At 31.0% G+C, this 17,412-nt stretch overlaps 1 protein-coding gene across 3 annotated transcripts in view; it reads right to left on the reverse strand.

Moving 5' to 3' along the window:
- Positions 1–922: 922 nt before the first annotated feature.
- The window catches only part of LOC129944613 (homeodomain-interacting protein kinase 2), a 194,137-nt gene continuing 177,647 nt past the window's right edge, over positions 923–17,412 (reverse strand). Inside the window, exons 3-14 of one of the 3 annotated variants that reach the window (XM_056054160.1) lie at positions 13,241–13,479; positions 12,865–13,185; positions 12,685–12,785; positions 12,407–12,616; positions 11,892–12,332; positions 11,506–11,812; positions 11,157–11,440; positions 10,823–11,031; positions 9,843–10,706; positions 8,809–9,563; positions 8,588–8,738; positions 923–8,464 (exon numbers count right to left, since the gene is read on the reverse strand). In XM_056054160.1, coding sequence (XP_055910135.1) covers positions 8,604–8,738; positions 8,809–9,563; positions 9,843–10,706; positions 10,823–11,031; positions 11,157–11,440; positions 11,506–11,812; positions 11,892–12,332; positions 12,407–12,616; positions 12,685–12,785; positions 12,865–13,185; positions 13,241–13,479 — 3,866 coding nt within the window. In that variant the 3' untranslated portion in view covers positions 923–8,464; positions 8,588–8,603. Of the gene's footprint in view, positions 8,465–8,587; positions 8,739–8,808; positions 10,707–10,822; positions 11,032–11,156; positions 11,441–11,505; positions 11,813–11,891; positions 12,333–12,406; positions 12,617–12,684; positions 12,786–12,864; positions 13,186–13,240; positions 13,480–17,412 lie in introns of all 3 variants that reach the window. The other 2 variants (XM_056054158.1, XM_056054159.1) reach the window with 2 other exon arrangements.

A 17,412-nucleotide genomic window follows, 5' to 3' on the forward strand; every position in this document is an offset into this window, starting at 1 on the left:
CAAATGTTCTAAATTTAGCAACAAATTAGTTTTCACTTACATTTTCTTACAAAAATTAACAAACCAGACATCAAATGAAAAATCCGCTGCATTTTATATGCGGATCTGAATTGTATAGAATGAATGCTTTCACGTGAATAGAAAAATACCGCGCACTATTACCGACGTTACCGACATACACAGATTCTCTTCGAATGAAAAGCAGAATAATGATTAGTGAAAATTCAAGTAAAATTCCCCTCGATGAATAGCAGAATAGGCCAGTAGATCTAAACGAGTTTGGTGTTTTTAAATTTTCAAAAATTTGATTTAGATGTCAATCCAATAGAAATATTGTTCGAGGAAAATAATTGTATTGACTTTAAACTAATTTTTTGCAAAAACTTAAGACTGAAAACCATTTTAAAACTATCCTTTAAACTAGCTTTAAAGAAACTAAATGATATTGGCGTAATATATCTTGTTTGCGAAAACTCAAACTTATCTTTCGAACATTTTTATTAAACTACAATGTTAAACATAAAAGTTTGTAGATGAATGATAACAAATAAATAAATAATTATACAGCATGTACACACTTTGAAGAAAATAACAATTAAGCCTGAAAAGACCGTTTCAGACAAAATGTCATTTACTCTTTTGAAAACTAACTTGATTGATGGGGCTTTATTTAAGTTAACATTCTGATCTAAAATATATTTACGAAAGTTTACGATATGTTAAAAGAAGCAGACATTTATAAGCCAAGTCATATTTTATATTTGGATAATTTTCCTCTCTTTCCTGATAACAAAATTTGTTTTGTATCATATTATTTGTTTCGAAACACCAACTTCAATAATTCTGAAAATAAAAATAAGAAGAGAACAAACTAAATGAAAACGAATAAATAAAATAATCAACAAAAATTAAAACAACTCAATTGTATTTTTTTTTTCAATAATCATGCTTACTATTTATTAATTTCTTGTTTTTTTTTTTATTTTGTTTTGCTTCATTGCTTTTTTGCTTTTTTCTTTTTTTAAGCAGTAGATATTCCATAAATTCCAACGAAAATAAAAATAATAAGACAAAATGATAAAATTAAAAATAAAAGTAATAATTTTCTTCTTTTCTTTTTGCATTAAATATATATCATATTAAAATTATTTGTATAATAGTACTTGAATAGGTTGAATATATATTTATATTATTATAATAGTGCACAAAGCATCAAACACAAACAAAATTATAATATTTTTTAAAATTTATTTTTTTTGAAGACATTAATTAAGATAAAATATTGAAGGTATTTCTATTTTATTTGTGTAAAATAATTGTTTTGTTTTGTTTAATTTTATTTTTAGTTTAATTTATATTTAAAAATTTTCAGTACATGCAAGACAAAAAAAAGATAATTGTTTAATAATATATGTAATAACTTTCGTATTTATATAGTTTTAGTTGTTTCTGGTATTAATTAATAATTTTAATAATAATAAAACAGTATACAAATCCCTTTAATAGTTAACTAAATAATAATTTGTTATTTATTTATTTTATTTGTTATACTAAAACACAAAATTGACATACAAATAATTATTGTTTATTTTTTTTAATAATATTGTTATTTAAAATAGAAAATTAATTTTATAAAACTCAGCATTAATTCATAATTTTATACATATATAAGTCTAATCAAGATATTTTCTTTTATTTATTTATTATTTTAAATAATTGTGTAATATTGTTTCTCATCTTAAGTCTATGAATAGTCACAAGTTTTATTTAAAAAATATTTTTAATAAATCTAATAAGAAACAAAAAAGAAGAAATCAATAAAATATTTGTTAAAAAAATTAATAAATCTCGGTGTACAAATATTAAGGAGATATTTTTAATGTAGGTATATTTTTGTTTAAATTGTATTGCAAAGATTATGTTTTGATTTGTTTATGTTTATTTTTTAGAAAGCGATAGTCCATTCAGCAGTAAACAAAATTGTGTAAAATCTGAATTTATAACAATAATAATATTTATGTTTTATAATATTTGTATGTTTGTATATACTTTGAAGTCTATTATTTGTTGTTTAATGATAGCATCTACTAAAAAAAGATTATTTGATATTTATGTATGTTTTATGTGTTCTGTAGTAAATTTAAATTGCAAAGTAGTAAGTTTGTTTCAATTAAACAACTGAGAGAAAGAAATAACTATGTGTTGAATTCAGTTTACACTAAGATTGTGATTTGTTTATTTTTAACGATGAATATTTGTTTTTAAATTGATTTCCTTCTTGAAATCGAAACAGATTAAAAAAAAGAAAACTATCAACACTATAGTAATGGTACATAGATATAATATAGTATATTATTATTTGTGGTCCATGAAACCCTATAATTTTTTCGGAATAAACACGTATAGTTAAAGTTTATATCTACAATTTTGTACATACATACATAAATTTAAATACGATTTTTCCCTTTTTTAGTAATAATAATAATAATTAGATACAATTTTTTCGTGAGATGATTGATTACGCAGAGCATTCGAAGACCAGCAGGAAGGGATTGAATTTAAAAATAAAATAAAAAACATAAACTTGCTTCCTTTATGGTTCAACAAATGTTCGTTTACGAAACTGTTATCATTCGAAGTATTTCGATTGTAATAAAAATGAAACTACGATTACAATGTCCATACAGCTTCAAACTTAAAACAAACCATTCTATTCAAATTTGTCTAATAGAAATTAACACTTAAACCCAAAATTATTCAAATAGTTAGAAAGATTTTTTTTGAAAAATGTATACATAGTTAAGTATGTACCTATACAATGTTTAAAACTAAAAAATAAATAATTTAGCTATAACCAATTGGAAAAATTGAACGAAATTTTAATTTTATGTACATAAACAAAACTTTGTTATTTGTTTGCTAAAACTAAACGAATGCATATTCGGAAGTAGAAAAGTAGTTGACGAATATTTCCTATCAATGAATCATCTTAACGTAGCTTAAATTAAATTAGAGAAGAGTCAAACAACAATACGCTGAATACAAAAAGCAGTAATTGCTTCAAATTTGTTATTTAATTTTTAAATTTAATTTGCTTTGTTACAAAGAACTTATTGCATGCAGTTTCTATGCAAAACGATTTTTGATTTAACTTGTTTCAAAATTAAGGAAACTGATTTGTTTAGTTCTGAAAAACTAGTAGGTATTAATGTATTCATGTGATTTCAAGAAATAAAGTTCAAAATTCCCAAGTTAAGTCCTTGAGTTTAAATCCTGGAAAACAAACAATCCTTTCATCATTTTATTCCTTTCAAATTATGCGACGGTTGTTTGGCAAATATATTTTTTAATTTGTATAAAATTTAAAAAATCAGATGTATCACAAATTCCTCGCACCAAAAACTAACAACAATTAAATTTCTAGTGGAAAATCTTAACAAGTTTTGCATTACCTAAGGATTTTTTAAAAGTTTTTTATTGGGTATACAAATACATACAAGTTTCCCAAATAGATTGCGATGGAGTTAGTGATGAGGATTTTGGTAGTATTAATTAAAGGCCGAAAGTATTATGAAAACGTGAGGTTAAAAAATGATACCCAAAAAATGGAATGATGAATGAAGTGGAAATGAATAAATCCTGTTTTTTTTTAACTTATTTAACACCAAAACTAGTTTTAAAAAGATTTCAAATTTTGAATTTATAATTTTTATTTAAATGGCAATTATTTGAGATATTGCATTATTGAAAATAGTTTAGCTGCAAAACTAGTTTCGAAACGGTTTCTAGGTTTCAAATTGTTCAAACATTTGATTTAGACGTCCAATTAAATGAAATTAGTTTTTGAATTATAATTTGATTGATATTTAAATAAAATTTTCTAAGAACATAAAAATTGTAACCATTTTAAAACTAATTTTAAAGAACCTCAATAATTAGTAAAATGTCTGAAAAACCTAAAGCTGAAAATTACTTTAAAGTTTCAATAAAATGATCCTAAATATTTTCTTTTTCAATAGCACACTCAAAACTCGAACAATTTTATAAAAGTAACAGCAAGATAAATGTTTCAAAATAATATAAAAACTCGTAGATAAACCTAAATCCCATCACGGCCTGAATAAAGTTTAGTCTGGAGATGATTGTTATTTTGAAAAATGGATAGTTATTAAAATGAAACCAGCTTAATGCTTCTTTTAAAAACGTTTTAAAAACATATTCAGTTGTTATTTTTTGAATCTCCGGGCCATACTCTGTAATGCTTTTTGAAAGCGAATATTTTGTACTCTCTATTTCTAATACGGATAAGAAATCTAGAACTTACCGAATGACAAATCAGCATTCGGATTTTTCGAACCAGGCAATGCGTTTCCAATGTCATTAGCGTTCGAAAACGAAAATTTTGTTTCTATACCAAGGAAGATAACGAATTGCAATTCGAAGGTCGTTTTCAAAGGACACAAAAGAAAAATTGTGTTAAGTTGTGTGAAATAGATAAAATATAAATAAGGAAATAATAATTTTATTAAAAATTTAAGCAAATAAATCCCATTACAGGGAATCATCAGCGAAAAATGTGCATACCAAGCAAAAGCAATTTGAAAATATGGTGGAATTCGTATGACTCGAAGGAAAAGAAGTATACTTTGGCAAAAGACAAATTTCAACACAAAAAAGCGAAATGACTATGAAAACAATTAGCTTAAACTTTCTAAGCTTCAATTAAAATGAGAGATATGGAAATTGCAAAGCAGTGAAGTGTAAAAAAAAGTCATTACGACTCTCAAGTCATAATAATGACTGAATTTTAATTTAAATTTTGTCCTCGTCTTCTTTGTGATTTGTTTTGATTTTTTTTGTATATTTACTTTGACAAATCTCATAAGAATTACTTCGAGCCTCGGCAAATCTATTCTATAAATAGAAAAAGTACTTGATGTATTCATAAACGAATCGAATCGGATTGGCTTTCGAAACTCATTACAGAGTAGGACCCTGTTTATCAAAGAGTAAAATAGAAGCAATAGAATCATTTAGTTTTCTTGGACTCGAGTTAGTATAAAATTTTGTCAGGAAATTGACTGAAAAGAGTTTTCCGGTATGAAATACTTTTTAATGAAATTAGACAAAGACAAACTTATTTCCTACTTTTTAGAACTAATGTCAGCTTCTGGTTACAGTACTTATAATACTGAAAATTCAGCGTAATTCATTTCTTTTGTTGGTAGATTAACGAAATAAGAGCTCTTCATTACCCTCATAAATTCTAAAATTGATTTAATCCATCAAAACTTAAAAAATCAAGTGTTTTTCCACCTGACGTCAGTCTTAAAATGAATTTAGAAATATATGAAATTATTTTAGTATATTTTTTTTTCTCCAAATTGTTTAAAATTCATATAACGGTAAGACATACAAAATTTGGAATGAATTATTGTAAGTATGCAGTTTCAATATTGTTTGGTATGAAAAACACTGTAGTTATGTAGATTGTGGGGTACCTTAAGGGATTTAATTGTTTCATATCCTTAAAAACCTTAGGTTCTATTGTTTTTACACTGTTTCTCTTTTTTTGGCAGTTAAATCTAAACAATTTTCGAAATCATGCGAATGACCCTCTAATATGAGTTACATAATATGTAAGTATGTTTTCATCAAATCAAAATCAATTCAAATTAAAACTAAATTTAATTGAAGCCTCTGTGAAATTTTGTTCCAACAACTTTTCATTCAAAACTTCTCGACCCAAAAATTTCGAATTTCTAGAAATAAACTACATCATTCAAATTAGATGATAAAAAAATATAACGAAATTAAACTATCCAAAACAATTAAAAAAAGAAAATAACTTTGGTAGAAAATTTACTAGCTCATCCCCCAATTTCTCCACTGGTCTCCGCCCAAATCTCCACACAACCATCCACATTTTCTAAAAAAAAAACTTAAAATTCTGAGTTTTTCCCCCACTTGTTCCACCCACTTTTTTTTTATAAAGTTGTCTTCTCATAATACATACATACATAGATATACAATACCCAAATCATAAAAAAAAATAAATAAAAGTTTCTATTTTTTCTTGTTGTTAATAAATTTTTGTTTTGTTTACACTTATTTTGATTTTGTTTTAGGTTTTTTGTTTTATTTTCTCATCTAAATAGATTAAGTTTATAATATATATATATTTATATGTAATAGGTATACATTTTAGTATTTTAGATATTAATTTTAAAATTAACTTCGTATTATTTAAATTTTATTTAATTAATGTCTTGTATAAATTGTTAAACCAACATCTCTTTTCTTTTTTTTTTCTTTTGCATTTTTTAATAATAATTCGCATTTTGTCTCACATTTTGTTTTGTTTTGCTTTTTTTTTGTTTTAATTAAAGTCTACTACTACTAGTGTTAAATATAATATATATTTGTATTTTTGTTTTGTTTGTTTGTATAATATAATAGTAAGTATTGTTTTGTTTCTTTTGTTTGTTTGTTTAGACGATCATTATAAAACTACATCACATTAATATATCTTCATAATAGTTATTTATAATTATATTTTTTTTTGTTTTATTTGTTTATTTTTAGTATATATATATATATCTATATTTTGTTTGTTTGTTTTTTTGCAAAGTACATTGTTTTGTTAAATTTTTACACTTTATTTTATTATTATCATTATTAGAATTCTAATTTGTTCAATACAATACAATATTACTATGCTAAGGGGTTTCCACTTAAAAAAGAAAATGAAAAAAAAAATAATAAACATTATATTATCATTATTTCTACTTGGTTGGTTATATTATTTAAAAATATTTGTTTAAAAGCAGTTTCTTTAATCCACAGTTAGAATCGGTTAACATTTTTTTTTGTTTTCTCATGTATACAATATATATATAATAGTTATACACATCACACTAAAAAGCTAACTACTTATTTATTTGTTTATTAATTAGTTAAGAAAAAAAAATAAAATATATAAAGAACTTTTTTTTTTCTAATTTCTATAATTTTTTCACATCATTTTACGCTTTCCCGACGAAGAAGAAAAAATTAAAATATATTTATATGTAATAATTTCCATTTCGTTTCAGTTAATGTTAATTTTTAATGTTAAATTCAAACACTTATATTTTGTTGTTTTGTTAATTTAAATTGTGTATAATTGTTCTTCATAAACTATTATCCTATAAAAGAATAAAGAGAAAACATTTAGCCCATGTTACTATCCATGTTGTGCTCTACGAAATGTGTATCGTATTAATTTTAACTATAACTACGTTTTTTTTAAAATACATAGATTTTTGCGTGATTGCAAACAAGTATTTTGTTTATAAGAAATAAATTGTTAATACGTTTTCTTTTGCCTGTTTGCCAGTATTTGTAGTGAATTAAAAAAATAATATATATATGATAATTATTAAATATAGTTATTTTTGTTTGTTGTTGTTTGAACTTAGAAATAGTGATAAGATTTATATTTATAGATAAAGATGTTTAAAAAAATAATAAAGAAAAAAAAAAAGAACTAGAATTATTAGTATATTACAATTACACTGATTGAAAGAAGAAAAAGAAGAATTTATACAATTTGTTTATAAAATAAACTCCACTATAGCCTAATAATATAATTCCTATAACAATAATTTGTTGTAATTTTAATAAATGTTTTTTAATTTGTTGTGTGTGTGTGTAATGTTGAATATTCATTTAAAAATATGCATAGAATATATTCATGAATTTGTTTACAAAATATTTTATGTTAAATATATTTTTTCTTCTGTTTTTAAGATCATCAAGAAAGAAATAGTATTTAAAATTTAAATAAACAATAAATTCCCCTTTTGACGAATATGAATATAAGTTTGTGGAGTTAAAGTTTCATATTTTAAAAAAAAACTATTAAAGACAAATTATTTGTGTATTACTAATTTACACAATTTTTGTTCACCACAAAATACAAAATAAAATCTAATATTAAATGGGCCTTTTGTAAAAGTGCCACTTCTTATCAAAAAAAAAATACAGACATTAAAATTCGAATAAAATAACTTTTTCTGCCAACACACATTTTTGTCATTCATCATTTTTGTTGATTTGTTTCTTTGTTTGTTCTTCTTCTTAAATAATTTAAATATTTTTATTTTTTTAACACTTTTCGGCAGATCTCATTCTTTTTCTTGTTCGAATTTGAGGAGTCGTCGACGTCACCATTCGCGTTTGCTGTCTTCGTCGTCGTCGTTGTTGTTGACTTTTCAAATTAATTGTTTGTTGGAGCAGCGTAAACCACCATTGCGTTATTTGCATATTTGTTGGTTGGTTTAATTCTATTTGTTGTTGTTGATCTTGTACATTTTCTTGTTCTTGCTGTTGTTGTTGTTTAAATTGTTGATTGCGATTATGATGATGGTGTTGTTGGTTTCGAAGAAATTTACCAAAAACTTCTGAACCATTCAGAAACGATCTTCAGCAAAAAAGAAGAAAAATCAATTAAGAAAATACGATTTTTGAAATAAAAGTTTTTTTCAAAACAAAATGTGCATTTCAAAAGTTCTTGTTTCTAAAACCAAATGCACTGTTAACTCACTCGATTGTGTGTCATTTTATTCTCCATACCATATGTTCGCAGGTGCGTAATGGGCATGTTTGCTGGCTACCTGTGCTGGACTTAATGGACCAAATTGACTGTACTGTGTTGGGAATTGTATATGCGCTGGCAGGGGATGCGCTGGGAGTACCTGAAGATATTCCAGATTTGTATATTCACATCTTCTTCGTTTTGGAAGAAAATGTATGAAAAATATTTACCTGTCTATTGGAGGCATTATGTGCTGGCGGCGGAACTACACGATTGTAGTTCTGATATGGAGCCTGTGACACAAACACTGTCGGTCTACGGTACATATCGCCTTGGGCGTAGATTTCCTGCTGCAAGATAGCTGCTGGCGAGCCACCAATTGGTGTATTGGACTGATGCTGCTGCTGTCGATAGATTGGGGCACCCCAAGACGGTGCAACAGTTGCAGTATTGGCAGCTGAGACAACTGCGGCAGCAGCTGCTGCTGACGTCTTTGAATGCGCCATTGGTGGTGGAGCCGCCTGCTGAGCCACCATATACGAAGATGACGTCTCACGCTTGTGATGAGTGTTATGGTGAGCTGGCGGTGCCCACGATGAGCGTTTATCTACTTGTGGGGGATATTCATAGAACTCGAGTGGTTCTTGCTTCGGTATGTGCAGCTGTTGCTGCTGTTGTTGTTGTTGTTGCTGCTGCTGTTGCTGTTGAATGGGCTGCTGTTGTTGTTGCTGCTGCATTAGTTGCGATGATGATGAGCCTGAGGCAATTGCAGTTGCTATTGAACCAGAATTCGATGAGGAATTTGGTGCGGAACTGCTGGCGGCCTGCGATAAAAAGCATTCGTTTTGGGCCATTGCGAGGATGCGCTTCTTCTGCGATTGTCCCGGCTCGTATTTGATGGTGGCGTGTTGATACTTGGGGCTGTTGCCAGTACCTCCGCCGCCGCCGTTGCCGCCACGTCGATGGTCCTCATTGTCGCTGTCACCTACGGTTACGCATGATATTACATTTTTGCGATGCTTACTAGATGAAGCTGATGTGGATGCAGATGAGGAGGATGAAGGTTGGTGGTGGGATGGGATGATACCTGGATTCGAGGCACTAGCGTGATGCGTTATGCCGACGCCTCCAGATGAGGAGGAGCAATGATTACTTAGGCTATTGCTACTATTGTTATTATGATGTTGAATCATTTGTTGTTGTTGTTGCTGTTGCTGCTGAGAGCCTGCTACATGAGATATATGATTAATGTTTTGGTTATTACCGTTGTGGTAACTTGTGCTGCTACTAGCCACGTGATGTTGTTGTTGCTGTTGCAACTGCTGCTGTTGCTGTTGCTGCTGATGGTGGGACTGTTGCTGTTGTTGCTGGGCAACTTGTTGCTGCTGTTGTTGTTGCTGCTGCTGTTGCACTTGCTGTTGTTGAAGTTGTTGTTGTTGATGGTGCTGTTGGTGAACTTGTTGTTGAGCAACTTGCTGTTGTGCAACTTGTTGCTGCTGTTGTTGTTGATGTGGTTGCTGTGGCTGGTGTTGTTGGGGATGTTGCTGATGCTGCTGCTGCTGTTGTTGTTGTTGCTGTTGTTGTTGATGATGTAATTGTTGCTGTTGTTGATGATGCTGCTGTTGTTGTTGTTGCTGTATCTGCTGGTGCTGTGTATGATGTTGCACAATACTCGATGCAGACGAAGAAGAGCCCTGATGGGCAGGCTGGTTGTTGGTTTGCAAACCACTACCATTGTTATTCCTGCACGATAACGATGACGACGATGCAGATGTCTGCAACATTGACGGATTCGTCTGGGACTGTGCATGTGCACGTTGCGTTGTCGACTTATGATGTCCACTGTGTATCGCTGCCAAGGGAACATCTGGCGACTCGTCTTCACTGTCAGAGATCGTAATCACTGCCGTCGGTGACGGTGTGTCGTGAATAGTGATCGTCTGCTGTTTCACGATCGCACTATGACCCATTGGTTGGCCAACAACACCATTTCCACACGAGACCACATGGTGACCTCCACTATTTGCCGTAACATACGACGATGACGACGGGTGACCACCGGCGGCAATGAGCTGAACATTGCCACCATTGCTGCTGCCACCGTGATGATGATGTCCACTGATAATATCTGTAGAAAAAAAAGGAAGAAGTTGTTTTCTTGAGTAAGTTGAATTCTTTGGAAAGATGCAAAGTTATGAAGTCGTGCGTGAATGAGTGAGTGAGAAAAAATAGGTGTACACTTACTGCTAGATGATCCAGCAACAATTGCTGCACCACTGCCACTGTAATAGTTACAGTTGTGCGAACCGTGATTGTGATATTGTGGCGAAACGTGTGCACGATTATAACGCTGCTGGTGCGGCGGTGAGCTCTCTTTAACTCGCTTCTTAACCGGCGACAACTGATTTGCTTCCTTCTTTTCGTGACGCGGAACTCTGTAAGAATTTCCTTTACTTTAGAAAGGATGAGTGTAAAAGATATGAAATATGAATTACTGCCTGGCTATGGACCACTTGGACACTAGCTACGATTAAATTATGTGTTTTGCTATTTTTTGAAAAAAGGTTCAAAGACTTACACTAAATGATGCACTGGAGACTCTTTTTTGAGTTCATTTCGCGGTATATTCAGATGATGTTTGGGATAGATTTCTTCCACGTTAAGGAATGGCGCGGAATCAACAATTAACGAATGGGCTGGTGCCTGTTGGGGCCATGATGGAACCAATGCCATTTGACGTCCATTATTTGGCCAAGCTACACCGCTGGCTTGCACTCGATTTGTTAGAAGCATTCGCTGTCCAGATGATGGTTCAACCATAGAAACCGGCACAGGCACATTCACATATTGTTGAGGAGGAACCTATAAAAACAAAGGTATTAAATATTAAAGACACAACTTAGAAAGTTTAAAAGTTAAAAACTTACTTGAAGAGGGGGTTGCATCGCTGCACTTCCAACGACGACATGCTTGGTGGGACTCGGCATTGCTTGATAGGAGGGCGGGCATAAAATATTCGAAACCAACTGATGTTGGAAAGTATCCGTTCGACCTTGGGTATATTGACGACCAACATTGCGTCCACCATAGATCTGATAGAGACCTTCGTATGTAATAGGGCGATCACGGACCAAACGTTGAACTTGACTTGTCAGTTGATTGTTAATCGTAAACGTCATGTTCTCAGTTGTGTTCGGGACAAAGTTTGTGACCAATGTCGACGTTGGTTGGACTCTTCAATAATACAAAAACAAATTAAATTAATCGATTGGGTTCTATAATTGGGCAATTAAAAAACAAACAAAATACTTACGTATGGAAATCGCCACGCCGACAAACCTCCATCATTTGAACAGAGGCTTTGACATTATTACAATAAACATAATCAACCAAATGTGTTAGTCTAACAAATGAATGATTAAGTGCTTCGGCAGGTGTGAGCCTTCGTTCTTGATCAATTGTTAGCATTCGTTTTAATAAATCAATAAATTCTCGACGATCGGTCTTTTCGGCCAATAACTGACCACCCTCAAGGTCAGTTGGCACATTAACTTGTCCAATATCATCTAAACAATTAAATATATACTTGCGAGCCTCTTTACTTTTTGTATTCGTTTCAGCCTCGTGCTCTTCAGTGGTTTTCAGTCTCCAAAAAGGGTAAGTCGATTCGACGTCGCGATAGAAAAATTTCGAGGTCTTCGATGCGCTATTAAGCATGTGCTCGGTGGGCAGACCTTGTGTCTGTGATATGTACCTGTAGTAATACAAATTTGTATTTATTTATATTCATAAGAAAAGCAAACATTGTGATGTGGTTCTTCTTTTTACCTTATTTGATCAAATTCAGACGATCCCGGATACAAGGGCCAGCCCAAAAATAACTCTGCCACCACACAACCCAATGACCACATATCGATCGCTTCGCAGAATGGCAGACCCAGGATAATCTCAGGTGCACGATAGTAGCGCGATTGTAAGTAAGTATTGCACACGGTTTTGCTCACATGTGATGCACTACCAAAATCAATCACTTTGACTCTAAATAAAATAAACAAAAATCATAAGTATTGAGGTTTTCAAGACTCTGAGATGAAAGTGGGACAAACCTGTAGGGTTGCCGCACAGGGTCAACCAACATAATGTTCTCAGGTTTCAAGTCAGCATGAATTAATCCGAGTTGTTTAAGTTTCAACAACGCCGTTAAGACCTTTTGTTTTATTTTTGAAGGAGAAGAAAAAAGAAATTTTAAAGTTTGGTTTCGAAAATTAGACAAAGGTTTTGCTTACCTGCTCAAGAATCGGTCGAATATACTTCAACGGAAGCGGTGAGAATTTATTTTGTTTCAAAAAATCATAAAGATTCTGTTCGAGCATTTCAAATACCAAACATGTGTGATTTTTATGTTGGAAACATTCAAATGCCCGAACAAAATTAAATTCATCAGCATTTTCCTGACTTAAACGGGACAATATTGAAACTTCAATTTGTCCTTGTCGAGCATAAGATGGATGATTTTTAAGAATTTTTATAGCAACAATTTCTGATGTGCCACGTTTCCAGCATTTTACAACTTGTCCAAATGTGCCACGTCCCAAAAATTCCAAAACCTTAAGAAAAAAAAAAGATTACAATCATGTTTTAATTTTTGGGGTTTTTAATTACCTCATATTCTGCAGAAAGAGAATATAAAACTTCATGTTGTACTAATTGATAGTCACCATCAGCTCCACTGCTCGACCGTTTACTGGGGGGCTGCGTATTCGCATGCCCCCCAGAGGTCGCAACTTTCGTATGCGCCGTTTTGGAAATGTTGCTTGCGTTTGTCGTGTTTGCTGTTGAGGGTGCCGTCGTGCTGATTACACCACTAGACTTTGAAGAGTCAACACAACCACAATCACAGTCTGAAAGAAAAAAAGAGATTGTTGGTTAGAGGATTGAAGATTTCTTGGGATTTGTTGGTGGGTAATAAAATATGTGGTTAAAATTAAGACTTCTTGGTAGTAGTTTTTAAATTTTTTTATAAGTTCTAGTTTCTCAAGCTATTAAATACTATTCGGAAATCATATTGGTAAGCTGAAGGGACAACCTTACTTTGATGACCATTTTTAGTGATTATAAAGCGGCGATACTCGCATATGCTTATTCCAGTAGAGTCACATGTCAAAGATTCTACAAGTTGGTTATTAACCCAACCGCCGAGTCTTTTGTGAACGAACTAGATTGAAGGACAAACAATAGTTATGAAGATTAAAGAGATTTGGCTGGGAAGGTCTTACAAGGACAGATTTATGGCCGCCACGTGAATTATATAATTAAAAATATTCAAGTAAAATGGAGCTGGCACAATATATGGACACGAACACCACATATTGATTGTGTCACGAGTTTTTTCAAAAACATTTTTTCATTTGTTTGCGTAAATGTCTATTTAGAAGAGGCGATAATCCTCTAACAAAGTCCAGAGACTATCCAGCAGCAGCGATAGGGAGTAGAAAAAATAAGCATGAACCATGGTGGAAGATCAAGTTCCACTAAATCATCTACCACACATCATAACCAACCCATTTGACTCTTGATATTTGCGACTTCTGAGTATCATGTGTATTTTGTGTTACAATGAAACATACAGCTTTGGCCAAAATAATAGGAACAAATCGTAATTCTATGTATTTATGTCTTTAGCAAATGTGAAAGGTAAGAAAACGAAAATTTTATTTTAATGGTAAATCTTTCTAAATTTGTGATTTTTAAAAAGAAGTATAAAATGTTTAGATTTTCAAAGTCATTTGATGCAGGCTTCATAAGATTAGGAAAACTTGTTTTTTGTTCAATATTTGTGGAGGAAAAATCCTTATTAAAATTTTTTAGGATTATTTTCCATAGAGCCAACTAGGTACTGAAATTTTTGTTAACGAATTGAGTAAAACATTTCAGTGACAATTCTCCAAGCATTCGTTTTATTAGAAAGCTTATGTATAATTTTTTGGTCAATGGAACATTAATGCTGGTTCTTTCGAATCTACTTCTGTTGAAAACGCAATCTAAGGAGCATATTTTTATTGGAAACAATTTCATAGTATTTCATTATTTACGGTTTTTGTTTTCTGCAAATTATTGTAGCCATTTCAAAATTTGGACAGGGTTAAGAGAAGCAACCCTCCACGTTTGAACATTGCTTCCATGAGCTAGGAATTTAAACCGCCTCACGTTGGGATAAACATTTTTCAATCCATTCCAAATTAATCAATTTTTGTTTCAACAGTTTAAAGTGCATCAAGGCGTATGTAGTACATTGTTGGAAAATGAATCCGCTTCAACTTCTATGGATTATGTTAGTTTCTGCTGGATACCAAGAACCGTTCTAGAAATTACTTGAGTGTCAAAACTTTAATACAGATTTTTTGATGTCTTAAATAGATTATTTGAGTTGGGTTAGAAATACTATACTGGTCATAATATTGTATTTATAAAACTGTGTACTCAAAGCTCTGTATTTGAAAATGGTGTAAATAAGCTAAAAAAGAAAAATCGTTTCGATAGTTTAACAAAGAGAGTATGATTTTTGATTTTTGGCCTTTTGAAAGTACATATTTTGAATTACAGAACTTTTCATAGTATGGCATTATTTACGGTTTTTGTTTTTTGCAAATTATTGTAGCCATAACAAAAATTGGACAGGGTTAAAAGAAGTAACCCTCCACGTTTGAACATTGCTTCCATGAGCTAGGAATTGAAACCGCCTCACGTTGGGATAAACATTTTTCAATCCATTCCAAATTAATCAATTTTTGTTTCAACAGTTTAAAGTGCATCAAGGCGTATGTGGTACATTGTTGGAAAATGAATCCGCTTACGTCTTTTTCTTTGCAATTTCAACTTCTATGGATTATGTTAGTTTCTGCTGGATACCAAGAACCGTTCTAGAAATTACTTGAGTGTCAAAAATTTAATACAGATTTGTTGATGTCTTAAATAGATTATTTGAGTTGGGTTAGAAATACTATACTGTTCATAAAATTGTATTTATAAAATTGTGTACTCAAAGCTCTGTATTTAAAAATGGTGTAAAAAGGCTAAAAAAGAAAAATCGTTTCGATAGTTTAACAAAGAGAGTATGATTTTTGATTTTTGGCCTTTTGAAAGTACATATTTTGAATTACAGAACTTATAAAACTGAATAATTTTGAGAATAGGCTATCATCAAATTTTTTCACTAACCATACATTATCAACACATTTGGTAACAGGAACATGTACCAACCTTCTTTGAATAAGCACGAATTTTTTAAAAGACATTAGTTTTCATGTTTTAAGTGACTTTTTTCATAAACATGCCATTATTTTGACTTTTCAGTACTCTAAGTTTACAGTGTTTTGAATATGTATCATGACTTCAAGCAGTTTTTTGGTTCAGTGTTTTGCTGCACTTCATACTGTGTGGCAAATTTAAAGAAAACTAAGACACATAATTTCGAAATCAATTCCAGATTTGAAATCCTACCAATTTTGAATTTTTTTAAACAAATAAGAGAGAGATTGGGTAGGTTCAGACAACAAAAGGGATTTCATATGCTATCCAAAAAAATTAATTAGTTTTTCAGCTGTCAATAGTTTCAAACTTGGACTTGAACTTTTCAATTGTAATATAACCTTTAACCAAAAAACATTAAACTGAATTGTGCAGAAAATAAATACAGTCAAAAAGTTAAAAGTTCTGCGTTTAGGTAAATGATAAAACTTTGATGGGCTGTAATTTTGACGTAAGTAGCGAAATTTTTTTGGCTAACTTTCCAGTCAATTTTTCAAGAAAGTTACTAGTGGGAAGGACTTTTTTGTGGGCTTATTAGGTACTTGAAACTTACTTTAGCTTTAAGTCGCTTATGTCGTTTGAAAAACTGTCAATTTAAAGAGATTTTATATCAAGTGATGAGTAAAAAAATAGAGTTTAACACAAAAGTAATAAATGGTCCTATTATTTAAGCCATAGCTGTACATTATGTACTTTATATATATTGGAGACTGGAAACACAGCGCCGTTTAATGAGATTATGATTAATGCGTTGTTAATCTAATTATTGTGAAACAATGTACGTATAATGAACGTTCCCAAACATATAATAATATAATAAGCCCTGTAATTACCAATATACATACACACAATACAGTACATGAAAGTACCATATATGTACATACAGTATATGAATGAAATGCGAGATAAAATTCAATGTTTGTTAATTAAAATTTGAATTATGGCAAATAATTTAAATGAGCTTTTAGAGATTTTTTGATTTTTTTTGTTTGCAATTACGTAGTAAATTGACTCGGGTGAAAAAATGGACGTATGAGGTACTCAGTACACTGTACTCGTAGAAGTTTTGTGAGTTCATGATGCCACCTCACTTCACCACCCTGCTGTGGTGTATTTACATTATTATAAAACAAACAAAAAATAATGGTTCATATTTACTTTGTAACAAGTTCTCTATTATGTGTATTTTTTGTTTTTTAAATCATGTAGACTATTATGATGTGTAATATATCAAGTATAGTGTCACATGAAACCTTGCACTCGACAAAGCCATCAACGACGTTGCCCGACGAGAAGAGACTTTTCAATGTCAAGGTATATACTCGTCGTACTATGCGGCATGGTAACAGAGTATGGTAACTAAAAAAGCAAAGAATAGAGGCGATAGTGGCGGTGGCGGTAGCTTTGGCGACATTACATTATTCAAAAAACCAACAAAAGAGTGATTTATTAACTTCTCCTTGTAGACATTTAAACGGCCAGACTTAAATCTCGTAGGTGGTGGTGGCGGTAAGTTTCTGAGAATA

Source organism: Eupeodes corollae, chromosome 2, assembly GCF_945859685.1.
Source record: "Eupeodes corollae chromosome 2, idEupCoro1.1, whole genome shotgun sequence".
Lineage (NCBI taxonomy): Eukaryota > Metazoa > Arthropoda > Insecta > Diptera > Syrphidae > Eupeodes > Eupeodes corollae.